Source organism: Podarcis muralis, chromosome 13 (assembly GCF_964188315.1).
Source record: "Podarcis muralis chromosome 13, rPodMur119.hap1.1, whole genome shotgun sequence".
NCBI lineage: Eukaryota > Metazoa > Chordata > Lepidosauria > Squamata > Lacertidae > Podarcis > Podarcis muralis.
Window position 1 is genome coordinate 46441145 of NC_135667.1, and position 27794 is coordinate 46468938.

The 27794-nt window shown below is 48.1% G+C and overlaps 1 protein-coding gene across 3 annotated transcripts; it reads right to left on the minus strand.

Annotated features, from left to right (window-relative positions):
* Nucleotides 1–83: 83 nt before the first annotated feature.
* LOC114582320 (uncharacterized) lies at nucleotides 84–27137 on the minus strand. 3 transcript variants are annotated; one of them, XM_028703257.2, is made up of 7 exons: nucleotides 27013–27094; nucleotides 25833–25964; nucleotides 20151–20341; nucleotides 17267–17370; nucleotides 8651–11176; nucleotides 5077–5285; nucleotides 84–2534 (listed from the first exon to the last, which is right to left on the minus strand). In XM_028703257.2, coding segments are annotated over exons 2-7 (3102 nt in total). In that variant the 5' UTR covers nucleotides 25835–25964; nucleotides 27013–27094; the 3' UTR covers nucleotides 84–2464. The 3 variants fall into 3 exon arrangements, with proteins under 3 accessions (XP_028559090.2, XP_028559091.2, XP_028559092.2); XM_028703258.2 differs by lacking the exon at nucleotides 25833–25964 and having other exon boundaries at nucleotides 27013–27137; XM_028703259.2 differs by lacking the exons at nucleotides 25833–25964; nucleotides 27013–27094 and having other exon boundaries at nucleotides 20123–20335.
* Nucleotides 27138–27794: the final 657 nt, after the last annotated feature.

A 27794-nucleotide genomic window follows, 5' to 3' on the forward strand; every position in this document is an offset into this window, starting at 1 on the left:
ATGTGAAGAAAGACTTGGCACATTTTGGGTTCAGAAAAAAAGACAACCCAAAGGAAGAGTTATAAAACTGTGGCCAGGCAGGATAAAAATAAAACTTCTCTTTATTATAACTTCACAATTTCTAGGTGCTGTGTGTCCTTGCATTCAGAATATCAGGCTTCCTCAAATCCGGCCCTCCAGATGTTTTTGGCCTACCACTCCCATGATCCCTAGCTAGCAGGACCAATGGTCAGGGATGATGGGAACTGTAGTCTCAAAACATCTGGAGGGCCGAGGTTGAGGAAGCCTGGAATAGATTCTGGAGTTCAACTTTCGTCTTGCAACTTTCTAAGGCAGAAAACTTCTTTCATATGGCCCACAACATGTCTGTGTTACATATTCATACTGGTTTTTATTTGTAATCTTATTGCTTTTATTCTTCGCATATTGTATTACAATTTGAATTCTATGGAATGCAATTGTAATGCGATAACACATTAAAACCGGAAATGCAATCAAATTCACCCAGCACAGTGTGTTATGATTTCTATAACAGGCAGACCAGTTGTCTGCCATCAGCTATTTTTTGAGTGGTACATGGAAAAACATTTGAGAAGCGCTGTTCTAAGGTATATATTTGGTCTATCGGTGCAACACAGGGTCCATTACAGTTACAGCCGCATTTAAAGATAAGCAAACCTTGCAATGTACAGCAGACTGGGCAACCTGGCCATCATGGAGAAGGAAGCAAGACTGGAGAATTAATACAGCTTTATTTGCAAGTTTCTCAAACACTCAAGCTACAAGGCACAAGTGGAGACACAGGACAAGAGCTTTTATTTACAGTAGAACCGCAACTTGCCAGGTGTGTCAAACTGAATGCATGCCAGTAAGCGGCAGGTCTACTGTAAGTGCTTGCTTTTTAACCCCTCCCTCCCTGAGGACAATTCTCCCTGCAAGGCTAGGAGCGAGATCACAACGCCGAGATCTGAAGGCCTCGGAGAGCCTCCCCACGTTCCTTTGTCCTCTTCTCCCAGTAATAGTGTAGCTTTAGGCCTGGCACTGAATCAGATGCACAAATAACTCAATGCTTTCAATGCTTGCAAGGGGACCTGAGCAAGGGAGGCCTTCATCCCACTTCCTTGCCCCCTTCCCTTTTGTGTGAGGATTGCTCTTACATAAACGCCTGCCTGGTGGGCTCTGATGCAGGAGAAGGAAAAAGCCAGTGGGGAGCGGGATCTCTCCTTTCTTCCCCAAGGGGAAGGAGGGATTCTGGCTCTTCCCACCCCCAGCCTGACCTTCCTGCAGATCAGAGAGCCTCTGCAAAGATTGGGAATGGATGGGTAGCCCGGGAGGGTAGGGGCAGCCCTGTCACCTACAACCAGTTGCTGCCTTTGCGGATAGGACCAGATCCACCCGCACCAACAGAGCATGTGTTTGCAATTCTGACATTTCCGCATGGCAAGGGAGTCCGTCCAAGCAAGCGCTTACATCAGCCTCTAGTCTTTAGAAGCTTGGAGGGCAGGGCCTGGAAACTTGTTGGGACATCTATGCCACTTAAATCCAGTTCTGAACTACTTGCCCTGCTCCTGAAACACGGCTGCTGAGCCCGTATACAAATCTATTTCTTACTTCCAAGTAAGAGACTCTGATTGCGTGTTTTGAGGCAGGAGCCGGGACAGGGAGCTCCCTCAGACTCTGTGGCATGACCTATTAGTAATGTGATGGCATCTTATGACTGCTTGGTTGAGTACACCACCAAAGCAAATGCAGCAGTCCTCTCATGTGGCTTGTACCCCTTCAGAAGGCCTGTGAACAGCCCTCATGTCAAAGAGCTTCTCTGTCACAGTCCGGTTCACGGGCGATCGAAGGCCCGGCTGGGGACGTCGGGACCGGGGGCAAGATGGCGGGGTGGGAGCAGGAACGGGAGTCCAGAAGCCAGGAGTCAGGAAGCCAAGAGTCCAAGTGTCAGAGAGCAAGGAGTCAGGGGTCCGAGGATCAAGAAGCAAGGAGTCACGAAGCCAAACGCAGCAAGGCAGGAAACGTGTTGCTGCGGTAAAGAGCCAAAGGGAAAGGTGACCTTATATCCCTTCCGGCTCTAGCCACCAGATTACCAAGTGGCCTCACCTGTGTGGTTGTGCCTTGCCTCTCCAGAGCAAACTTAAGAAGGCCCCAGTCCTGCGAAGCCCTACTGGTCCCAGGGCCCGGCTCCTGCACGCACTCCTGACATTCTCCTACAACAGAAGAACAACGAAACGGCAAGTCCTCGTGTCAAGATCCCTTTGCGTGGAAAGGCCTTCAGGTGCTCTGAATGTAGCAAGAAGCCCGGAAGGCCAAAGGCAGAAGTGCTGGGAGACGTTAATGGTGGAAAGATCCTGATTAAGGATTGAGTGTGTCTTGTGGCAAATTCCTCAAGATGCCAGCATGGGCTTTGGGAGATGGGGAAGCTGCTGAGCTCCCAAGGTGCTTGGAGGAGGGTCTGCCTTCATTCGATGTTCAGCTCTTTCAGCTTCAGACTCAGCTGCTGGAGGTAATGGCTGTCTGGGTAGCCGTTTCTGCAAGCAAAGAAGCAAACCAGGTGTGGGCTGTGGGATGAAGCCATTCAGTGCAACCCTTTTCCTGGAACCGTGGCATATACAGTGGTGCCTCGCAAGACGAAATTAATCCGTTCCGCGAGTCTCTTCGTCTTGCGGTTTTTTCGTCTTGCGAAGCACGGCTATTAGGGGCTTAGCAGCTATTAGCGGCTTAGCAGCTATTAACGGCTTAGCGGCTATTAACGGCTTAGCGGCTTTAAGAAAAAGGAAACAAACTCGCAAGAACTCGCAAGACGTTTCATCTTGTGAAGCAAGCCCATAGGGAAATTCGTCTTGCGGAACGACTCAAAAAACGGAAAACCCTTTCGTCTAGCGAGTTTTTCGTCTTGCGAGGCATTCGTCTTGCGGGGCACCACTGTATATTCCACCGCTCCAACTGGGCTATCCTGTGAAGGATCTCAGGGAAGACACTAAACAGGGGATGGAATGGTTTAACCACAGGGGCCCCATGCAAAGCTGAAATTCTCAGCAGCTGAAATTCCTAGAAAACAGGGAGATGACAAGCGAACATTGCCCAGTGTCTCTCTACCATGAAATGAAGGCACTTAGCAGCTGGAGAAAAGTGGCTGAGCTCTGAACAAGGTGCAGCATGGGATCATGGTGCCGCAGTCTAAAGATTTACAATACCTGCCCCACGAGATGGAAAATTTGGAAACAGACGGCACTTAAAAACACTAAGAATTTGTGTGCTTGCTTCATGCTAAGGAATAAAATGAAATTGTGCAGAAGAGGCCCGATCCCTTTTCCCTGGCCTGTAATGCATTATGTAAATTAAGGAAATCTGCATAATTCATGCTAGGGGAAGGAAAAGACAAGAACCCGAAGCTCTCCATCCCTCAATTGTGGGGGGGGATTGTTCTGCAACCTCCCTGGCTTTGGGGATTTTAGCAGGAACTGCCTATATGCTGCCAAGCATATCTTTGCACCTGCCATAACGTCTAGAAGCCTTTTCCCACCACAAAGGCCGATATTTGCATTCCTTTCACATTGACATTCAGCTCTCCTGTGCCTCCATCATTAGAGGCAGCAGTGCTTCTTCTGAACAGCGGCTGCTGGAAACACCAGCCAGGGAGAGAGGTTCTTCCACTGGCCATCCTTGGTCTAAGGCTTTCTATGATCATCCTCAAGGACGCGGGTGGCGCTGTGGGTAAAAGCCTCAGCGCCTAGGGCTTGCCGATCGAAAGGTCGGCGGTTCGAATCCCCGCGGCGGGGTGCGCTCCCGTTGTTCGGTCCCAGCGCCTGCCAACCTAGCAGTTCGAAAGCACCCCCGGGTGCAAGTAGATAAATAGGGACCGCTTACTAGCGGGAAGGTAAACGGCGTTTCCGTGTGCAGCTCTGGCTTGCCAGAGCAGCAATGTCACGCTGGCCACGTGACCCGGAAGTGTCTCCGGACAGCGCTGGCCCCCGGCCTCTTAAGCGAGATGAGCGCACAACCCTAGAGTCTGTCAAGACTGGCCCGTACGGGCAGGGGTACCTTTACCTTATGATCATCCTCTCCCCTCAACACCCTTCCTCCTCGGACGCACCTGCCTCTGACTCCTTTCCTGTCCTGGCAATCCCATTCTTCAAATTCCAGAGTTCCTTTGTCGTCCCTTTCCTGTCGACCTCAGAAGGCCACCCCTGAGGCCTTGTGGGAGGTTGCTGAACATCACTACCCTGGCCACCCATAGAACACCTACCCTATTTTTTGCTCCACAAGACACACTTTTTTCTTCCTAAAAAGTAAGGGGAATTGTCTGTGTGTCTTATGGAGCGAATGCGTGGTCCCTGGAGCTGAATTGCCCAGGGGCAAAAAGCAAATCATCCTTTTTTCTTTTTTTTTGAAAGAGGGAAGTGGGTGTTGAAACAAAGCCACTGATGGCAAGCGATCGGGGAGAGAGATAAAGGACGCTAGCAATAAAGGAGGCTGCCTGGGAGGGGGGAGGTAAAGACAGAGAACTTGCAAGGAGAGGAGACAGGAAGACTAAAGCATTGAGGAGAGAAATTAGAAGAAAAGGAGGAGCAAAAAACTGCTCCAGCTAAGGAAAAGACACTAAGGCAAACAAGAGGGAAGGGACTGTTGAAAGGAAGCAGTTGATCAGTAAGCGATTGGGGAGAGAGATAAGGGAGGCTAGCAATAAAGGAGGCTGTCTGGGAAGGGGGAGGTAAAAGCCCATGGATCCTCAGGACTTTTGCATTGGGTCACCCCAAATTCACCATCAGATCACATAGCACGTCCATGGCTACAGCCTGCACCAAAAAAATCACGCACCCACTGTTTTTCATGGGGCTGCAATGGCGCAAAAACGTGGTTACAAAGCACGGATTCACATGGGTTCTCAAGATTTTTGCATTTGGCTACCCCAAACTCATGGTCAAATCACGTGTCTGTGGCCACAGCATGAACCACAAAAATCATACAGCCACTGTTTCATTCAGAATATAATTTTTTTTTTGTTTTCCTCCTCTAAAAACTAGGTGCGTCTTATGGTTAGGTGCGTCTTACGGAGCGAAAATACGGTACCTGGCCTTGCCCCCCTCCATGGAGGTCTTGTGGGGGATGGGTCCCCAAGTCACCCTCTCCTCCAAACCGCAGGATCTGATACGGAACGTCAGACCGCGCTCAAAAGCTTTGTGCAGGAGCACCATCAACCGCCGGCCCTCTGTGTTGTCTGGGAGAAAGGCCTCGAAGTGGCCCCCTCGGTACAGATGTCCTGGGAAAGGGTCTCCAGCCTTTGGGAAGAAGAGGGTTTTTTATATATATATAAAAAAACTTGAACAGAAAGATGACGAAGTCACCTGCAAGTCCCTTGTCTCTGTCTCTTCTCTCTGTGTGTAGTGGAAAGGAACTCCCCAAAAGCTGAGCTTAATCCCAGGGCATTCATATTAAGGGGCTGGAATGCCATTGCTCTGCCTTATCTCTGCAAATACAGTGGTACCTCGGGTTAAGTAATTCGTTCCAGAGGTCCCTTCTTCACCTGAAACTGAAATATGGCAACCCTAAGTTATCAGCAGAGTGGAAAAGGCAACAGGCACATGGCTGATGACAGAGGATTGTGAAAGAAGGTGAGACAAGGGACTGCTTTACACCATCTGCATAGCTTTCCCCAAAGAATCCTGGTAACTGTAGTTTGTTAAGTGTGCTGGGAATTGTAGCTCTCATTCCCAGGATTATTTGGGAGAAATCATGTGCTTCAAATGTATGGCGTAGTTGTGAATACAGTGCAAAAGGAAAAAGGATTGGGGAGGGAAGAGGAAAGCGAGCTGTTCCTTATTTAGCCAATGGATGGGGCTAGCCTCGTCTTTACCATGCCATTACAGTGGTACCTCGGGTTAAGTACTTAATTCGTTCTGGAGGTCCCTTCTTCACCTGAAACTGTTCTTAACCTGAAGCACCACTTTAGCTAATGGGGCCTCCCGCTGCCACTGCACGATTTCTGTTCTCATCCTGAAGCAAAGTTCTTAACCAGAGGTAATATTTTTGGGTTAACGGAGTCTGTAACCTGAAGCGTATATAACCCAAGGTACCACTGTATTCAGTTTTCAAAGAAGAGATAATTTTGAACTGGTGCAGGATGGAGCATGGTAAGAATAGAAAGAGGACGGAGTAAAGAGTATGACAGACCAGTGTTTCACAACCCTTTTCCGACTGTGGCCTCCTTCCAACCTTTCTTCCTTCCTCTGCTCCTCCCATGGGCCTAGTCTAGAGGGGGCAGTTGCCTCCCAAATAAGGAAAAACCATTACAAATCAATATAAAACTCATCTCCCACCCACAAAAAAAGCCTGCCCCCCCAACAAAAATCCTAAAAGGTGTGAACATAGGCAAGGAGTAATGGGACACAGGTGGCGCTGTGGGTTAAACCACTGAGCCTTACAGGCTTGCCGATCAGAAGGTCGGCGGTTCAAATCCCCGTGACGGGGTGAGCTCCCGTTGCTCGGTCCCTGCTCCTGCCAACCTAGCAGTTCGAAAGCACGTCAAAGTGCAAGTCGATAAATAGGCACTGCTCTGGAGGGAAGGTAAACAATGTTTCCGTACGCTGCTCTGGTTCGCCAGAAGCGGCTTAGTCATGCTGGCCACATGACCCGGAAGCTGTACGCCGGCTCCCTCGGCCAATAAAGCGAGATGAGCGCCGCAACCCCAGAGTCGTCCGTGACTGGACCTAATGGTCAGGGGTCCCTTTACCTTTAATGTCTGCCCTCCATCCACTCATCAAACGCAGAATGCAGCTGCTGAACATTCCAACACTCCTTCCTCATAGCTAGCAAAACAAATTTATGTGAAAACAAGCTACCGTTCAATTTACTGATGCTATGGAATCCTGCTATGCCCGGCTGCAACATCTAAATTTCATCTAGGGCAGCATCTATAAAGTCTTCCATACAAAAGAAGCATTGCTATTGGTGTTTCGCCACCATCTTGAAGTTGCTGGCAAAGGACCTGGAACCATGCTGCTCATTCAGAGCAGAGGATCAGACTGTGGGAGATTCAGCCAGCAATTAGAATTGCTGGCAGGGAATTCTAACTCAAGACGAAGGTAGCCACGCGCAGATTATATGAGACACACAGAACAGGGCGTCAAAATATGGCTCTTTGCAGAGGGCTGGGAAGAAACAGGTTCAAATCTCCACTTGGTCATGAATTTCCACTGGGTGGTGTTGTGCCTAACCGACCTCACAAATGGGAAAGCCTTGAACTTCTTTGAGGGAAGCTGGGATATAAACCTTAACACTTGTATTTTCTAAAAGGTATTCTGGAGCTTGCGGTAATCAAGGACGGACTTGGGTAATCTTTCATAATATGGCACCCTGTGTGAGGCAAAAATTTGGTGGCCCCAAATGGATCTTCTCACTTATGGATCTTCTCAATTTTGCACCCTCTCAGCTCCGTGCTCCGTGCAGAGGAACCGCCCAAAAACTGACACACACACACACACACACACACACACACACACATATATTAGGTGCAAGATGAACTGAGCAGCTGATGCACAAAACAACCAGTCATTGTACATATTTACAATACCTCATTCTCTAAAATCACTTCCGAGACTATGCATACAATCTATTTCAAGCTGAAAGATTTCTGATTGGCCCACACCCAGTTGTGACACCTTGAAAAGACTACATTAATGAGCAACAGAAACTAAGGCTGTTGTTTCTTGGAGACCATGTATATTGACTGGGCGCTATAAGTGAATTTGCCAACATGCGCAGATTCTCTGATGAGTCATAGGGATTATGCATATTATCTAAAGAATATACAAAACCCTGTCCTGATAAAACACATTCCTCAAGGCCAGCTGGAGATTTTTGCACATTGACTAGAGAATGTGCACAATTGTTGGTTGTTATGCACATGCGCTGCTCAACTGACATTATTCCTAACGGCTATTCAATTCACATTATCTCATATATAATCTGTTAACGCAACACAAATGAAAAGTTAAGTACTGAGTCTAAAAGGTAAAGGACCCCTGGATAGTTAAGTCCAGTCAAAGGAGACTATGGGGTTGTGGCATCCATCTTGCTTTTCAGGCCAAGGGAGCTGGCATTTGTCCACAGACAGCTTTCCGGGTCATGTGGCCAGCATGACTAAACCGCTTCTGGCGCAACGGGACACCGTGACGGAAACCAGAGCACACAGAAATGCCGTTTACCTTCCTGCCGCAGTGGTACCTATTTATCTACTTGTACTGGTGTTCTTTTGAACTGCTAGGTTGACAGGAGAGCTGGGACAGAGCAACAGGAGCTCATCCTGTCATGTGGATTTGAACCGCCAACCTTTCAATCGGCAAACCCAAGCGGCTCAGTGGTTTAGACCACAGCGCCACCCGCTCCCCAATTCAATTCACATTCTCCCACATATAATCTGTTAACGCAACACAAATGGAAGGTTAAATACAGTGTATGCAAGTTGTTAAGTAGGTAAGCTGGTGCCAGCTTAGGATGAGACCCTCTGACTTTCCCTCCTGCTGGCGGGACCCATAACCTTTGCAAAATGCACTATGGAGCATACATTGCAGAGTTCAAATACAGCTTGATAATTATCGAAGACGGGATGGGACGGAACGGAGGGAGCAGGCAGCTGGGTACTTACTTGTTGCACTCCGTCAGGAATGTTGTATGTTATTTTGAGTGTCGGATCTCGGATATACCCAGGGAGGCTTTGCGATATGGTGGAAGCTCCAAAGGTTCCGGGAATGCCGGCAGAGGCCCCGTGGTGGGTTAGCGAAGCTCTCCCTTCCGGGATTCGCGCCCTGCAAGGCTTGTGGGGGCAGGAGGCATGGGGCGGGGCGGGATGGCTGTTTTGGCACAGCACACACTCTTCAGCCGCCGACTCGCTTCCTAGGCTGGTGGTTCTCAGGCCCAAATCTGAGGCAAGCCCCTCTCCAGCTGGGGGAGAAGAGTGCCGTGGCAGGTCAGGCAAGGAGCCCCGCGGGGCCCTCTCTGCTTCCTGGCTGCTCCCCTCCTTATTGCAGTCTCTCGCAAAATGGAACTTGTCTGGCAAGCCCTGCCTGCTCTCGGCCAACAGTCTCCTGGAGCGGCCCTGCTTGCTGGCACCCGGGGTTTGGTCGAGGGCCTCACTCTGCCATGCTCTGTGGTCACTTGGGAAATTCTGCACCGGCGCAGGCTGGAAACCGCTGCCCTGTCTCTGAGCCTGGGAGGGCGATGTGTCTCCGGCAAGGCTGTCCGGGCCAAGGGAGCTCTCTAGCAGGCTGGCTCTCCTGCTCTCATTCGGCTGCTGAGCGCTCCCTGCAGCCGATGTCTCGCCCTGAATTTTCCCATCACGGAAGGGAGTCTGCTCGGACAGGGCAGCCATCCGGCGGGCAGAGAACAAGCGGAACACTTCCAGGACCTGCAACTTCTCCTCGCGGGGGTACGTAAGGCCCAGCTTGTACCTATCCCGGCTGACGACAATGCGGTCGTCGAAATTTTTCAGGTACCTACACAATTCACCCAGGGCCTCATCCTCTGGTCCATCCATGGCCAGCTCAGTGTAGGTGAAGCTGTCGTAAATGTAAGCACAAGACTCTCCGAGGGCCTCTGCTTTTTGCATGCCTGAAGGACTCCCGTTATCGCTTTGGACAGCGTGCAAAGAGTGCCTTTGTTTGGTAATCGGAGACTCCATTTCCTGACTGTACTCCACCTGTGTCAACCCATCCTTTCTGATCTCCTTCTGCAAAGTACGGTGGGGATATTCCTGAGACTCCTGCTTCAGGTGGGCTGCACTGACCTGAGCTGCAAGCCTGGGCTCAGGCATGGACTCATTGCCGCTTAGAGACTTCTGCAGCGAGAGGCTGCTGGACCTTCTGAGGTGGGGCCTCGTTTCGGAAACTCTGAAGTCGGCAGCCCCCGTGGTGTCAAACAGGTTCAAGGATCTGAAGGAGCTTGTGACCCCATGGAGGGATGGAGGCTCTGTGAGACCGAGGCTTGCCCAGCCCTCAGAACTCAACATGGTGCCTGCAGGTGAGGACGACGAGTGATTTGCTTTCATCCCTTGCGGTGCTTTCCGGAATTCCAGAGTTTGCCTGATCTGGCTCTTTGGTTCAGTAGCAGCGGGCAAAAACGGCAGGGAACGCTCGCTCTCTGGAGCCGGGCGTTCTGTGGCTGGAAACAAGCTGGCAGCTGGCAGCCATGCCGGTAGGCTACCCCGACTTGAAAAGTTGGCAGCCAGCTTGTGCTCGGCTTTGCTGTTGGGCTTTGGCGAGCTCAGCTTCTTTGGCACGGACTCCGCCGGCGACTCTAGCTGAGCTGGCAGAGAGCTAGGGCCCTGGAGGTACGCTGCCTGGGGAACGCCGGGTCTCCGGTGATCCTGCGCTGCCCCCCTTGCGGCAATCAGTTCCTGGATGTGCCGCTTGGCTTGGGAAACTTCCGCCAAATTCCCAATGAGGCAGAAATCCTCCTCCTCCTCCTGAATCAGCAGCAGAGGGTAGAGGCTTTGTAGCTCTGCTGGAAAACTCCTGCCGCCGTCGATCCCCAAATCTCGCTTGTGGACCTTCTCTTTCCGCAGGGTGCCCTCCAGTTGCTGAGAAAGCTGGGAGAGCGCCAGGTGGGCCGAAACTAGGGCGCTAACTCCCCCAGCCCCATTTGATGCTGCTCGCAGGTAGAGGGTGGTGATGCCGTCGCTGTGGACGTCCACAACACCCACCTGCTGCTTGTGGAAAATGTTGCCCAATTCCTCACTGCAGAACTTCTGCATGTAGAGGTAGATGTCTGAGTCTATTGCTAAGGAGAAGTCCTCCAGGGGCTCCATGACGCTCTCTGCAGACTCCTGGACTTCTAATGGGCCTGCTGCAGCCTTCTCCTCCTCGTCCCTCTTCTTTTTCCTCTTCTTCTCTGCCCGAGTCTCCTCCTGGTGCGAGACGCCATCTCCCGCAGCCTTCTCAGCAGGTCTGCCTCCGTTCGCAAAGAGAACGCCAGCCCTTTGCTTGCTGTTGAGGCACCTCAGCAGCTCAGAACTGAAGGCCTGCAACTCCACAAAGGAGCCTTTGACAGTGCAGGTCATCTCCTGAGTGTTGAAGTTGATGTGGATGCCCTCATACCGCTGGCACAGACTATCCAGGATGTCTTTTCCATCAGGGAAGCGGCCATAGTCCACCTTCATGCAGACGCGTACAAAGATCTGAGGAGGAAAGCAAGAGCTGCTTAGGTGGAATGTCAAGGATGGAATTATGTGTCATGGAATTCTACTCAGTACTGACCCAGAGCAGAAGTCCAAAGTATAGTTAGCATAGCGAAAACTTAAAACACGTTGCAGGATTCCCGAAAAAATAGACGAGAGGCAATTATATTTTATCCCGCAGAGCTTTACTGCTACTGAAGGCAAATGAGCATAATGGTCACCAATCCAATACAGTCAGGATTGGCACTGTCCATAAGAAAACCAGTTGCCGAAGACTTAACTTAAACTTACAATAACTTATAGTACAGTGGACACTCGGGTTGCCAACGTGATCCGTGCAGGAGGCAAGTTCGCAACCCGCAGTGCCGCGTCTGTGCACGCGGGGGTTGCGATTCGGCACTTCTGCGCATGTACGAAGTGTGATTTAGCGCTTCTGCACATGCGCCACCGCTGAAACCCAGAAGTAACCTGTCTGTAACCTGAAAAAACACAACCTGAAGGGTCTGTAACCCGAGGTATGACTGTAAGTCTAAACCTTAACACTATTAACATACTAGGTAAAGAACACCATGGGACTACGGACAGCGCTGGCCCCCGGCCTCTTGAGTGAGATGGGCGCACAACCCTAGAGTCTGGCAAGACTGGCCCGTACGGGCAGGGGTACCTTTACCTTTTATGTATGTATGTATGTATGTATGTATGTATGTATGTATGTTGCAGGTTTGCAGAGAGGTTAGGTGGGATAGTCTGCCTCCTCCATTTCCCTTTTGATTGAAACCAGGCGTGGGGAGTCTCTTTACCTCCATAGACTGCACCTCTGAGATCCCCACCCCAACACCAGCCCAGACAACATCAAACCATATTACCCAACAACCCACAACTCATACTTTCAGCACCCCTCTATTCCATACTAAGTATGGAGGCCCTATGCGGCTTAGGACCCACGTACCTACGGGACTGCCTCTCCTGGTATGCCCCGCGAAGGACCTTAAGGTCCACAAATAACAACACTTTGGAGGTCCTGAGCCTCAAAGAGGTTAGATTGGTCTCAACTAGGGCCAGGGCCTTTTCAGCACTGGCCCCGATGTGGTGGAACGAGGCTGCATTTTAAATTGCATTTTAATGTGTATTTTAAATTGGTTTCCCCCCCCCTCTTTTTCCCCTATTATGTTTTTACTGTGATTTTATTTTATTGGTGTTAGCCGCCCTGAGCCTGGCTCTGGCCAGAGAGGGTGAGGTATTAATAATAATAATAATAATAATAATAATAATAATAATAATAATTCTGGTCAGAGGCTCACACTCCCTCCTAGGTGATTTTCTGGGCAGTGGTCCCAGTTAAGCAAGAGTAAAAATTCACACGCCAGCCAAAGCACTCTTGAAGAGGACATGGAGCTGGGCCACTGAGGGGTTTGGCCTAAGAAGAGGGTGTGTGGCTAGGGCAGGGGGGACCTGGATGGCTGCAATTGTCCTGAAGGCCCAATGCTTCCCACCCCCAATTTAAAATAGCAAGCATGCTTCCTAATCAGCTAGGATCTACCCTTCCCCTCTTCTGGTATGATCCCCATGTCATGATTCATGTGTTGTTATTATTTTGGGTGCACAATCAAAAAAACCCATTGCGTAGTGTGTGTGCGTGAGCATGTTCAAAGTGCATTTCCAGCTCTGCTGAGTAAATAGTCACTCCAAAGTCCAGTGACTCCAATCAATCAACACCGAACAATTCAGATAGCAGAAAATGTGAGCAGGGAACCTTCCCTCTAAACAGCATTTACAGGCTCCATAATCCCAGATGTGTAAAATCAACTTGTAGGCTTAGAAATGCCCTCTGTCTGTGCTTAAACGTATTACAAATGATGGGTCGTCCCCCCCCACAACACAACCACCCCGTAACGAAGATAATATTATTTTAAAAGTTGTCTTTTGTTGCCACTCTGTGGACAGAACTGCTCACAGCAACTTTCCCAACTACTAAATTTCTAAAGATGAATTCAGATGTTCCTTTGCATCCCTGCTGTTCCTCAGGGGCTGATTACAGGAGATTAACCTGTTGCAGTTTCATAGATTGGAACCAGGTTTGACTTTTGAGATGAACTGACTTTTGAGAGGAGGGAAAACCTTGCAAGGCTGAGCAGATCTCCATAATCCACACCCAGCTCTTCGCTGGCTCTCTGTGGCCAGTCTGACGTTTTGTGTATCCATACCTGTTATGCAGAGATGAGACACTGCCAGTAAGTGCATTCACTTACCCCCCCCCCAAAAGAGGGGGGAGTTGTTTTCCTGCTTTCTAGCACACACTAATCATAACTCCAAAGGGTAAAACCTCAGCGCCTAGGACTTGCCGATCGCATGGTCGGCGGTTCGAATCCCCGCGGTGGGGTGCGCTCCCGTTGTTCGGTCCCAGCGCCTGCCAACCTAGCAGTTCGAAAGCACCCCCAGGTGCAAGTAGATAAATAGGGACCGCTTACTAGCGGGAAGGTAAACGGCGTTCCGTGTGCTGTGCTGGCTCGCCAGATGCAGCTTGTCATGCTGGCCACGTAACCCGGAAGTGTCTTCAGACAGCGCTGGCCCCCGGCCTCTTAAGTGAGATGGGCGCACAACCCTAGAGTCTGTCAAGACTGGCCCGTACGGGCAGGGGTACCTTTACCTTTAATCATAACTCTGCATGCATGCAACCAGCTGAAGAGAAGCTCATGGCTCAGTTTCAGCATCAAGTTAGAAAATGCTACAAATTCTTCCCACTCACCTCCAAAGGATGTTGGCTCTATGAGCTTATATTCTATGAGCTTATATTCAAGAACTTCAGCACTGTGTATGGGTTTAAAAATAAATAAATCACTAAACCCCTCTTTAACAGTGTTCTTCTTGCAGAGTTATAACCAGTGCTATTTTTCTAGAAAAAGAGGTGCCGTAACACACCACGAACGCCAGTGTGGTGTAGTGGTTAAGAGCGATAGACTCGTAATCTGGTGAACCGGGTTCGCGTCTCCGCTCCTCCACATGCAGCTGCTGGGTGACCTTGGGCCAGTCACACTTCTCTGAAGTCTCTCAGCCCCACTCACCTCACAGAGTGTTTGTTGTGGGGGAGGAAGGGAAAGGAGAAAGTTGGCCGCTTTGAGACTCCTTCGGGTAGTGATAAAGCGGGATATCAAATCCAAACTCTTCATCTTCTCTTAGAATAGCAATGGCGCCCAAATGAGAGGTGCCGAAAATTTCTGTGAGTACTGTGAGTACTGACTTTAAAAAAGCCCTGGTTATGGCCCTTTTCTCTGTTTGAAAGTATTGTGCCACTCAGCCAAAAGCGGTCTCCACTGACCCTGCCAAACTGAAGTTGTTAATAATAGGTTTGGCAGCTTTCTTTTTAAATAATAATACAGACAATGATAATCCTTACACAGCGCAGATGCTTGTGAAGATTTTGGACAGACAGGACAAACAGTGGATGTGAAGACCGGTCAATAATTCAGCAAGCAGAGTCAAGAGAAAGAGGCATTTCCTGCTGCAACAGAAACTGTTCCTTTTCCACCACAGTTACCACCAAGGTTGCCAAAGGGAAGGATACTGGCCCAGTCGACATAATCAACTTTCAGGGCAATGAATGCACAGTTATTACTCATGTGTTGTGCACATTCCAGACGTTGTCCCTAGAGCAGTGATGGCCAAACTTGGCCCTCCAGCTGTTTGTTTGTTTTTGTACTACAACTCCCATCATCCCTAGCTAACAGGACCAGTGGTCAGGGATGATGGGAATTGTAGTCCCAAAACAGCTGGAGGGCCAAGTTTGGCCATCATTGCCCTAGAAGCTGGGCTTCTGTTGCAAGGATATCCATTTTCCCATCAAGGGAGATGCTATACTGAGGTGAGCTTAAGAAAAAGCCAGCCCCCTGGCACCCCAGTTTTAGAAATATCTCAGTTGTATTATTTAAAGATAATGTAATGACTAGTTCTGCATGAACTTGAAACTGGAGTTTTCAAGGGAAATCAGCACAATCACAATCCATCCACTTGCATTTAAAAAGACCTTCATTTTGTTCCACCCAAAAAACCCTCCTTTTTAAATGTACATGTTCTGAATAAATCACTGTATCACAATGATTTTTAATGATGCTGTCACCTGTGTCAGAGGCTGGGCCCTGGCATTCAGAAATTAGGTTCCAGAGCTGAGTCCTTGTGAGCTCCCACAGAAGGGGAGTGGGCTGTAGATTTTTTTTAAAAAAGTAAAGGACCCCTGGATGGTTAAGTCCAGTCAAAGGCGACTATGGGGTTGCGGCGCTCATCTCGCTTTTAGGCCGAGGGAGCCGGCGTTTGTCCGCAGTTTTCCAGGTCATGTGGCCAGCATGACTAAACCACTTCTGGCACAACAGAACACCGTGATGGATACCAGAGTGCCAGAGCACACGGAAATGCCGTTTACCTTCCCACCAGAGCGGTACCAATTTATCTACTTTCACTTTGACGTGCTTTCGAACTGCTAGGTTGGCAGGAGCTGGGACCGAGCAACGGGAGCTCACCCCGTCGCGGGGATTCGAACCACCGACCTTCCGATCGGCAAGCCCAAGAGGCTCAGTGGTTTAGACCCCAGCGCCACCCGCTTCTCCCAGCTGCAGATAAACAGTGCCCAAGTGCATGGGATGCAGCTCCTCTTCGCCCCACGGCCATGTACTTTTGCACTCTTGGTACAACGGATACACAACTCCTCCCAAAGACTGATCCACATGTTACTTCTATCCTACTTCTATGAACTATGCCTTTTTTAGATAACCACTTCAGCACATAGTATTTATGGGAATACAACATTCAGCTCTCTGGGGCAGAAAAACCCTCGATTCAAGCAAAGTGCTTGGGGCACCCGAATATGTGCCACAAAGCGAAAATCCTACCTTCCACACAGAAAAGAGGCGTGGTGGAGGCAGTAGAGATAATATTTAAAAGTGTGGCTGGCACAAAAATGGAAGTAAGAGAAATTACCGACGAAAGAAGAATGGTGGATGAAATTAATGGACTATGCAGAATTAGATAAATTAACAGGAAGAATTCGAAACCTGCAGGACCAGAGATTCTTAAGAGATTGGAGTAAATATATGAATTATTTGAAAAGGAATTGTAAGGAACAGATTACGCTAGTAGGAATGCAAGAAGTTTTGTAATGAGGACTATTTGAAATATTGCCAGAAAGACTATGAGGAGAATTATTAGTTAATTGTAATTAAGAGTAATAGAGAAATTAAGAAATGCAGCATAAGTGATAAAGAGCGGAAAATCATCAGAGGTTGTTGACGGAAGTCTAAAATATTGTATAAGATAAGAAGTTATGTTAAATGATTGCTGGAAATGATATGTTAAAAAAACTAATAAAAATGTATTAAAATATATATTTAAAAGTGTGGCGATGAAGACTAATGACTCAGAAACTAAAAGGTTTAGAACGCAGGAAACCTACTACATAACAGTGTTCACATTAAAAATGAAACGAAAACAAGTGTCTTGCCCTTATGGTGAGTGGGCATGTGTTAAGCAGAGCATATGTGCGGGCTAAGTGGTGCTCATCGCTGTTGCTTTCTATGTCTCAAGGCTAGCAAAACATCATTATGCAAGCTTTTTAATCTGTGTTATCTGATCAGATTGCAGAACTGGGGTTTCCACGATGAGCCTTTTCTTTTGTGCCAGTCTATGCAACTGCAAGGGACGCGGGTGGCGCTGTGGGCTAAACCACAGAGCCTAGGACTTGCCGATCAGAAGGTTGGCGGTTCGAATCCCCAAGACAGGGTGAGCTCCCATTGCTCGGTCCCAGCTCCTGCCAACCTAGCAGTCCGCAAGCACAAAGTGCAAGTAGATAAATAGGTACCGCTCCGGCGGGAAGGTAAACGGCGTTTCCGTGCGCTGCTCTGCTTCGCCAGAAGCGGCTTAGTCATGCTGGCCACATGACCCAGAAGCTGTACGCCGGCTCCCTCAGCCAATAAAGCGAGATGAGCGTCGCAACCCCAGAGTCGGCCACGAATGGACCTAACGGTCAGGGGTCCCTTTACCTTTATGCATCTGCAAAGTCAAGCTCCCCCACCCTGACAACAGGCCTCTCAACCTCTTTATTACCTCGTTGGGGTTCAATTCAGTGGCGCTCTGTGTCACTTCCAAAGGGTACTTGTTCCCGTTGATAGTCAAGACATGCTTTTTGGCCTTCAGTACCTGCTGAGTCACTGAATGAGAAAAAAACAGCAATCAACAGAAGCTGGCAACAACTCACCCCCTCACCAACAAACTTGGAGGCAGGGCAAAATCGCATTGCATTTGATCTCCACACACTTCTGTTCCACCTTTCTCAGACCTTTGATTCTCACTCAAATTCTCAGTGTTGCTTCCCGAAATCCTTAGCTCAAAATTCACATTTCAAAATTCTGAAATTAAAGATTCTGTCTATCCAACTGAATCTTTTCAGCTTGCGCAGATTTTTCGTTTCCAGAGCAGAATGGTTCATTCGGTAGAGCATGAGACACTCACGGTCGTGGGTTCAAGATCCACACTGGGCAAAAGATTCTGAATTGCAGGTGGATTGGACTAAATGACCCTTGTGGCCCCTTCTATGATTTTAGCTTGTGGGTGCACTATTGGTAAGGAGGAGAAAGTTAGCACAATGCTTTGGCTTGCCCAGAAAGATTTGCATTTCAAGCCCCTCAAATTGACTTGAAAACCAAGTTATCCATTTTCCCTGCAGTCCAACACCAGATAATCTCCGAGTCACTGTCATCTTTCAAACCCATTTTTTTATGTTGTTGAGAAAAGCGAAGCCATGTAAGATTTGGGGTGTGGATTTCTCAAACCTCCACTAATATTCCAGCAAGAACTTGCAATATTTAAGGGGGAAACATCTTACAAATTCTGCAACATGGAATTGGCGCGTGGAAATTTACATTGCAAAAATTGGGAGCTGTTCAACTGGTTTGCAGACATGATGCAAAATTTAACCATCTCTATGTGCAAGGGAAAATGACACATACAGGCCACACTCACACCATATATTCAAAGCACGATGACCCCACTTTAAGCAACCACGGCTTCCTCCGTTTCTGGGAGATGTAGTTTGTTAAGGGTGCTGACAGTTCTTATGAATCTTACTTACATATTTTTGTGAAAAATATTGGGTACGTCCCATTCTTCATACACTTTGTTTTGTATATTCTGTTTTAATATGTAACGTGTATGCGGATAGCTCAATTCTGTTATTATTCATTGGTTGTATGCTTTGTATCGTATTTTCAGCTGATGGAAGACTATCACGAAACAGTAGTATCATTCCGGAAACACTGTCCTTGAGACTTTTGGGACGTCTTCTGTTGGAACTTTTCAAAAACATTTGAGAGAACCTTACTTTTGAGACGTCTTTTGTTGAAACCTTTGAATGACCACTGTGAGACTGACCTTTGACGCCTATCTTGAACGCATGGCTTGACGTTCTGCGCCACTAGTCTTTTACATTGTACAGTGGTGCACCGCAAGAGGAATGCCTCGCAAGACGAAAAACTCGCTAGACGAAAGGGTTTTCCGTTTTTTGAGTTGTTCCGCAAGATGAATTTCCCTATGGGCTTGCTTCGCAAGACGAAATGTCTTGCGAGTTCTTGCGAGTTTGTTTCCTTTTTCTTAAAGCCGCTAAGCCGTTAATAGCCACTAAGCCGCTAATAGCCGTGCTTCGCAAGACGAAAAAACCGCAAGACGAAGAGACTCGCGGAACGGATTAATTTTGTCTTGCGAGGCACCACTGTATATATGAACTCCAATAGATTTCTTTCCACCTTTTGAATGATATCATTATTCTATTACATATGATTTAAAAGTTATTAGCCTAGGTGTTGTGTCTATATTTCTGCGATTAGTTCTTAGGATAAGCCTTTCCCCATCACAGAGCTACAATTCTCAAGAAATCTCTGTAAAGAGGCATTATTGTTAGATTGCTATGGGAATTGCAACTCTGGGAGAATGGGGGGGGGGGTCTCATAACAGCTCCCAGCACCCTTAGCGAACTACAGTTCCCAGGATTCTGTGGGGGGAGCTATCACCATCTGAAGTGGTGCCATGGTTCTTTCTGTGTATGGTGTGAAAGTGGCCACAAGTTTCCTAATGTTACCACTGCACTCGTACGTTCAGTTTTATATATGAACATACAGGTGAAACTCGGAAAATTAGAATATTGTGGAAAAGTTCATTTATTTCAGTAATTCAACTTAAAAAGTGAAACTAATATATGAGATAGACTCATGACATGCAAAGCGAGATATGTCAAGCCATTATTTGTTGTAATTGTGATGTTTATGGCGTACAGCTGATGAAAACCCCAAATTAACAGAAAATTAGAATATTAAATGAAATCAGTAAAACAAGGACTGCAAATAGAGCAATATTGGACCTCTGAGAAGTAGAAGCATGCACATGTACTCAGTACTTGGTTTGGGCCCCTTTTGCATCAATTACTGCCTCAATGCGGCGTGGCATGGATGCTATCAGCCTGTGGCACTGCTGAGGTGTTATGGAAGACCAGGATGCTTCAATAGCAGCCTTCAGCTCTTCTGCATTGCTCGGTCTCATGTGTCTCATCTTTCTCTTGGCAATGCCCGATAGATTCTCTATGGGGTTCAGGTCAGGCGGGTTTGCTGGCCAATCAAGCACAGTAATCCCATGGGCATTGAACCAGGTTTTGGTACTTTGGGCAGTGTGGGCAGGTGACAAAGTCCTGCTGGAAAATGAAGTCAGCATCCCCATAAAGCTCGTCTGCGGAAGGAAGCATGAAGTGCTCCAAAATCTCCTGGTAGATGGCTGCGTTGACCCTGGCCTTAAGGAAGCACAGTATATTAGTTTCACCTTTTAAGTTGAATTACTGAAATAAATGAACTTTTCCACAATATTCTAATTTTCCGAGTTTCACCTGTAAGCTACCCACTCCCCACCCCATCAGTATACCAAACAAATTTGCTCCTCGTCTAGTGACCTGTTGCATCCTCAAAGGTAACCATAGCACAGCCTGGGGATTCGGGTGGAAATTCAATGCTGGCAATTTCTCCACCTCCATTGCGTGCTCGCAGAAAGTGGATCATCAGCTTATCGGACACACGCTCCGGCGGTAAGTCGGCAGGGTAGCCTCGGACGCAAACGGTACGGCAGGTAGACATGCTGCCAAACCTGTAGAGGAAACCTAAGAGTCAACCAATAGTCTAACCATGTTTGCAGGAGGCTCAGAAACCATCAGCATTATTCTGGAAATTTTGGGAAATGATATATAATGAATTGAAGAAAATGTTGTAAAAAAACTCAGAAGCATTTTTGTTAGGGATTGTAGGACAAGACCTGCCAAGGAAAACAAAGAACTTATTTATGTATGCAACAACAGCGGCAAGAGTCTTGATAGCACAAGGATGGAAGAATGAGGAAATCCCAACGAATTGGGACAAATTGATGAACTATGCAGAAATGGCTAAACAGTACAAATTGTGAGATAAGGACAACTGTGACTTCAAAGAAGAATGGGAACTTTTTACAAACTACTTGAAAAGACAACAAAATGAATTGGACTCCTTGGCAGGTTTAGAATAAACATATACAAATTTATTGATTGTTAACACAGTAGACAGATAATATAAGGATTTATACAATTTTACAGTATGCGGTGGACAATATGAGTTGAGAAATCAGAGAGAAGAGCTGAGGGAAGTATCGGGGGAGGGGGTTTGATGGGGAGGTGGGGGAAAGGGGGGGAAATAATAAATATGAGATGTTTTGATATTTTGTTATGTTGAAATTGTTAAATTTTTTTAAAGAAATCAGCAGCATTATTCAGTGCTATGTTGGAGAGGATGCTAGGAAACAGGGAATTATATTCACATGTGGTGGGGGTGTAAATATGTACCCTTTTTGGGGGGGAAAACGTGGGGATGAGCCGGCGAAAAGAGGGCAAGCCCCCTCTGTGCCGGCCCTAAATAGGGCAGCCCACACCCCCCCAGCCAGCCAGCTGATTGGCTGGCTGGGGGGGCAGACTCAACCGGGATTCCCCTGCTCTCGTGGGGGCTGGGACCAGCCCCCGCTCATGTGGGGTGGGCGTGAAGCCCGCAACCCCACCTCCTGGGCAGGCCCGGAAGTGGCTTTATCATCAATTTACAATGGGGTGGAAGGTTCGCAGGCTAGGAAGGACTTGCTCACAAATTTATTGACAGCTGCCCGGATTATGATAGCTAGGAAGTGGAAGGGGCAAGCAGAATATAAAATGGAAGAATGATCCAAAGAGGTGTGGGATTTAGCTATTGATAAATTAAAATGTGCCATTATGGTAAAATGGGGAATAGGCAGGAGAAATGATTTTGAGGAGATATGGAGGGTGTTTGTAGAATCTGTACTGTTAAAACGGGAAGGGGTCAAACCATCGCAAGAGGTGTTGAAATTTTGGGAGGTTGGATAGTTATAATGGGGGGTGCACATTTTTATTCTTATTTATTTATGGTTATTACTTGGTCAATATAAAATATAAAATTTTATATTTTCAGACAGCGGACATTGCTAGCTATCCCGGGAGATGCTGGGAATGAAATCTTCTGTGTTCAAGGCTGATGCACCAGCACAGAGCTATGGCCCCACCATTATCTCTGCTGGGCAGTGGCAGCTTCAAGACAGATATCTGGAGGAAGACCGCCACTGGGGTGGAAATAACTCACACCCCGTTCAAGAGATATAAAATCTCCAGAGACATTTCTAGGCAGCTGAGCTGCAAAACTCAACCTCCACAAATGTTTTGAACAGAGGATGAGGCAGGGAGGTGGAAAATACTTTCTCCCTCAACCTTTTCCTGTTGGAAACGAAGCACGATTTGGGGAAAATGGAAGCATTTGCCATCTTTTCTTGGCACACCCAAAAGTTCAATATTTATTATTATTATTATTAATTGAATTTATATACTGCCCTATACCCAGAGGTCTCAGGGTGGTTCACAGAAAAGATCAACATAAAAACCACAATATATATACACTGGCACCTTGGTTCTCAAATGCCTTGGTACTCAAACAACTTGGAACCCAAAACACTGCAAACCAGGAAGTAAGCGTTCTGGTTTGCAAACTTTTTTCGGAAGCCGAACATGCTCCGTTTTAAGAGTTATGCTTCCGATTTGAGTGTTACACTGAGGTCTGTTTTTGCTATTTATTTTGCATTTTTGTTTTTATGGCTTTTTTTAAAAAATTGTGACTCTATGGAACCCAGTTCAGCTACTGACTGACTGATTGAGTGAGTGACTGCAGTACATATAGTTTACTGCTTTCATTTTATGGATCAATGGTCTCATTAGATAGTAAAATTCATGTTAAATTGATGTTTCAGGGGTTGTTTTTAAAAGTCTGGAACGGATTAATCCATTTTGCATTACTTCCTATGGGAAAGAGCGCCTTGGTTTTGGAACGGACTTCTGGAACAGATTCAGTTTGAGAACCAAGGTACCATTGTAGTCAAAATAAAAACAACAACCCAATAACTGCTCCCCCTTCGGCCTCAAACATAAATGCAGAGATAATATCGCTTTTGCCTTTGCCCCACAGCTGCCAACCTGCGAAAAGATGTGCAGCTGTGAGGCGAATTATCTTCAGATGTTGGTTGTGGTGCGAAAGAATACTTCTCAGCCTTGTTTAACACGTGTTGGGTGTGGGTGGGTGTCTTTTTTTTAAGGAAGGAAATTTAAAATTTTGCCTCACCAGCTTGTCAGGGGCAAATGCCTACTCCCCTCCCCCTGCCCAATTTATCCCCCGGCCAGACGTCCGCCACATTTTGTCGGCTCGCCACGGCGGCAAACAAATGGGACTCTGTTAGCTGACCCAGCCAGGCCTGTCTGCAAAGCCGACGGTGGCATGAATAATGCAGCGAGAGAAGGCCTTGCCTCGCATCTTGAGGGCGAGGAGCCATTTTGTCCGCTCCCTCAAAGGCCTTCTTGCCCCGGCGCAGGTGCCAAGCCCGACTCTCGGCTCTTGCATTATTCACCAGAGAGCCCATTAACATGCAACGGGGGTGTTTGCGCCTGCTATAAATATTCATGGTGCCTCAGGGCTTTCAAATATTCTTTTTTTTAATTATTATTTAAGAAACAAAAACCTCATTAAGCCGAAATGGAATACAGGGACAGGGACAGCAAACCTGAGTCCCACCCACCCCCAGAAGGAAGGTCAAGAAAGCAGGGTCATGTTTGTATGGCATTAAGGGATTATAAGTGCAAAAAAGGCACTGTTTTTCCAGAACAATAAGAAGGACCAGGTCACCTTTCATTTTGTTCTTCAAATCCCCTGTCAATGGTTACCTTGACCCCGACAATTCCACAGCACCTCCATGGCGGAGGATGACTGGGCCAGAATTTCAAACGATTTTTTAAAAATTTAAATCGGATATTTTTTTATTTAAATCAGATTTTTTTAAAAAATGCTTTTGGAGGAAAAAAATTCTGAAGATAGTTTTCTATTTTAGTTACATTCATGAGGAAATAAGGATTTGTTTTAAGTTTTTCATGTGTGCTAAAACTCAGTCTAAGTTTTTTTTTATTTGAAAAATTGTTTAACCACATCAGTTAACAAACATGGATACATATGCTATAACGTTATTGTTTTAGTTGAATAAATTGTTTAAATTGTTACTCATGATTATTTTTCTCCTTCCAATAGAGTACAGCAGAAAAGCTGTCTAAATATAAACAGTTAACTTATTAAACCACACAATAATTTCATGCTTTTCAACATCTACATGCAGCCGCTGGGAGAGATGATCAGGGGGCTTGGACTGGGTGTTCATCAGTATGCAGATGATACCCAGCTCTACCTCTCTTTTTAATCAGAACCAGTGAAGGCAGTGGATGTCCTGTGTGAGTGCCTAGAGGCGGTTGGAGGATGGATGGTGGCTAACAGATTGAGGTTGAATCTTGACAAGACAGAAGTACTGTTTTGGGGGGACAGGAGGCGGGCGGGTGTGGAGGACTCCCTGGTCCTGAATGAGGTAACTGTGCCCCTGAAGGACCAGGTGTGCAGCCTGGGAGTCATTTTGGACCCACAGCTGTCCATGGAGGCGCGGGTCAATTCTGTGTCCAGAATTGTGTTTATCAGCTCCACCTGGTACGCAGGCTGAGACCCTATCTGCCTGCGGACTGTCTCACCAGAGTGGTGTATGCTCTAATTATCTCTCGCTTGGACTACTGCAATGCACTCTATGTGGGGCTACCTTTGAAGGTGACCTGGAAACTACAACTAATCCAGAATGCAGCAGCTAGACTGATGACTGGGAGTGGCCGCCAAGACCGCATAACACCGGTCTTGAAAGACCTACATTGGCTCCCAGTACGTTTCCGAGCACAATTCAAAGTGTTGGTGCTGACCTTTAAAGCCCTAAACGGCCTCAGCCCAGTATACCTGAAGGAGCGTCTCCACCCCCATTGTTCAGCCCAGACACAGAGGTCCAGCACCAAGGACCTTCTGTCGGTTCCCTCCCTGCGAGAAGCAAAGCTACAGGGAACCAGGCAGAGGGCCTTCTCGGTAGTGGCACCCGCCTTGTGGAACGCCCTCCCATCAGAATTCAAAGAAATAAACAACTATGACTTTAAAGTACCATTTCGTTAAGTCTGCCTGGCACAAAAAAGCAGGGCCTTTCCAGTCGTGTCACCCATCCAAGGAGAAGCAACCAGCCTTACATTTACCGTATTTTTCGCCCTATAGGACACACTTTTCCCCCTCCAAAAATGAAGGGGAAATCTGGGTGCCTCCTATGGGGCGAATGCAGGCTTTCGCTGAAGCTTGGAGAGCGAGAGGGGTCGGTGCGCACCGACCCCCCTCGCTCTCCAGGCTTCAGGAAGACATCCACAGCCTAGGAAGCCCTGCAGGAGGTCCCGGATAGCAGCCTGCTTCCTGGAGCGTCGGGTGCCCTGAAAGCAGAGCGCCCGGCGCTTCGGGAACACATCCGCAGCCTAGGCAGCCCTGCGGGAGTTCCCCACACTGCGGATAGCAGCCTGCCACCCGGCGGGCGGGGCACCCTGAAGCAGAGCGCCCCTTGCGCCGGGCAGACATCGGCCAGCCCCACAAGCTCGGGGGACAGCAGGGAGGGGCAGCGACCCCATCCCACTGTTCCTCAACCTGGTTCGGTTTCCCCGACCTGCTTTTGGGGGGGAAATAAAGGGAAAATAAATTTCCTTTATTCCCCCCCCAAAAAACTAGGCGCGTCCTATGGGACGGAGCGTCCTATGGGACGAAAAATACGGTATGACCTTCAAGAAGCTGAGGAAGGCCATTTGATTCCAGCAAGCTTAACGGAAATCACAAAACTGTGAGTTGTATCCAAGTAAGTTGTTCTGTTGGCACAAAGTCTTATACCTGCACAATAGGGTGTAATCTCTCTCACCTCTATCTATACCCCACAATCTGTTCCGGGGGCTTGCGTAAATCCCCAGAACAGATCGGGGGGGGATGGGACGTGGGGATATGAGGAAAGGGGAAGTTCCATTGCGCTTTATCAGAGCTTTTAACCGTTTGTGAAAAGGTTGCCGTTTCTTTGGAAAATGTGGATTTACTGAAAAAGTTGTATACTTGGCTGTTCAGTGTAAACTTTCCAGAAAGGTTTTAAAGTCACATTCAAAGCACACAAGTGTTGTTGGTTTTTTTAAGCTCACATAAATGAATGTCTACGAAGCCAGATGATAATTCATTAAAGCAGAATTGTTGCTAATTAATTCATTGCTTGTAGTAGCACTTTGGAAGCGCTCAATCACATACACAGCCGGCTGCAAGCTTTGCAAATAATCCTGTAATGAAGATGGGGAGACGCTTTAGTGAACTCAAGCCAGAAGCAACGATTCAGACTACAGTGGTACCTCGGGTTAAGTACTTAATTCGTTCCAGAGGTCCGTTCTTATTAACCTGAAACTGTTCTTAACCTGAAGCACCACTTCAGCTAATGGGGCCTCCTGCTGCTGCTGCGCCGCCGTCGCACGATTTCTGTTCTCATCCTGAAGCAAAGTTCTTAACCCGAGGTACTATTTCTGGGTTAGCGGAGTCTGTAACCTGAAGCGTATGTAACCTGAAGCGTATGTTACCCAAGGTACCACTGTACTTCCGGATTCTGTAGCAAAGCACTGCACCGCCTCCAAGTTGATGGGAGATTCCCCAACCAGATGTTTGGGGCAGATGGGAATTGTAGCGCAAAAACTGTGGAGAGCACCAGGTTGGGCGAGGCTGATCTAGAGCAGAAGGGTGGGCAAGCCTTGCATGTGAAGCCTGCGGGATTTCATCCACAAATTTCGGCGTGCAGTAACGCTGGGGGTCTGGCTGGCGGCTGCTCCCTGGGCGATCTGAACTTGGGAAGCAGTGAAGCAGTCAGCAAAAGGGGATCGGAAGCGCCCGGGTTGCAGAAACTTGCTCTTCGGCCTTGGAAAAGCAGGCTGGGGCGTTGCTAAGGGCGCACAGCTGCTCCGGCAACGGGTCAGCGATGGCTCCGAGCAGACCCCACACCAACATGTGGGGCCCGGTTTTTAAAAGTGCGGAAAGCTTGCAAACCCTTGCATATCATCTGCCCCGAGGAAAAGGGGGCTGGCTGGGCGCCTAATGAGGGGGAGGCAAGACTAAAAGGCAGCCACGGAAGCGGGAGAAAACGCTTTTGTCGACCCGATGGCGCGCCGGATTTGCAGGAAACCTAGAGGGAAGGAGAAAGGGACGAAAAAGGTCCGATCGCCTCTATCCTGGGGGTGCTCTGCAAGAAATCCTGGGTGTGGGGGGGTGTTCAGACGGAGAAGAGGGGTGGCAGCCGCAGAAGCAAGGGGGAAGATGGGACGCCGGGCGCGCAAAGGCACCTACCTTCGAAGGAGGGTGGCCGGGGCAACATCCACAACAGCAACGAAAGGGAAACGAAAGCGAAAGTCGCGTCCCAGAGACCGCCCACTTTGCGAAAGGAAAGGCCGGAAGGAGAGGAGGGGTGGGCGGGCAAGTTGTGTGTGGGGGGGTGCAATGTCCCCCCCACACGCGCACGATTTGCATGCACACCAAAGCGTACTCTGGGTTCCTGGAGCGCACGGAAACGCATCAGCCCATAGGAGCCAAATCCTAGGGGCCGAGAAGAAGAAGAGTTTGGATTTGATATCCCGCCTCTCACTCCCTTTAAGGAGTCTCAAAGCGGCCAACTTTCTCCTTTCCCTTCCTCCCCCACAACAAACACTCTGTGGGGTGTGTGGGGCTGAGAGACTTCAAAGAAGTGTGACTGGCCCAAGGTCACCCAGCAGCTGCAAGTGGAGGAGTGGAGACGCGAACCCGGTTCCCCAGATTACGGCTCTTAAGCACTACACCAGTGTTTCCCAACCTTGGACCTCCAGCTGTTTTTGAACTACAATTCCCATCATCCCTGACCACTGGTCTTGCTAGCTAGGGATGATGGGAGTTGTAGTCCAAAAACAGCTGGAGGCCCAAGGTTGGGAAACACTGCACTACACCACACTGGCTCTCTTATATTTGAGGGGGCTGACCCCAAAGCTAATGGGCATTGCCATTCAAATAGTGTGCATTGCTGTGTCATGTGATTGACTATGCGGGGAGGGACTTACTCTCCCCCCCCCATATTTTATCCAAGTTGCAACAGCCTTACC

Coding starts and splice junctions, on each gene's coding strand:
- LOC114582320 (XM_028703257.2), bottom strand. Junction 17,371..20,150: donor TACCTTTGAGGATGCAACAG/GTCACTAGACGA, acceptor TTTCTCATTCAG/TGACTCAGCAGGTACTGAAG. Junction 5,286..8,650: donor TTCCTGACGGAGTGCAACAA/GTAAGTACCCAG, acceptor TTCTTCCCAAAG/GCTGGAGACCCTTTCCCAGG.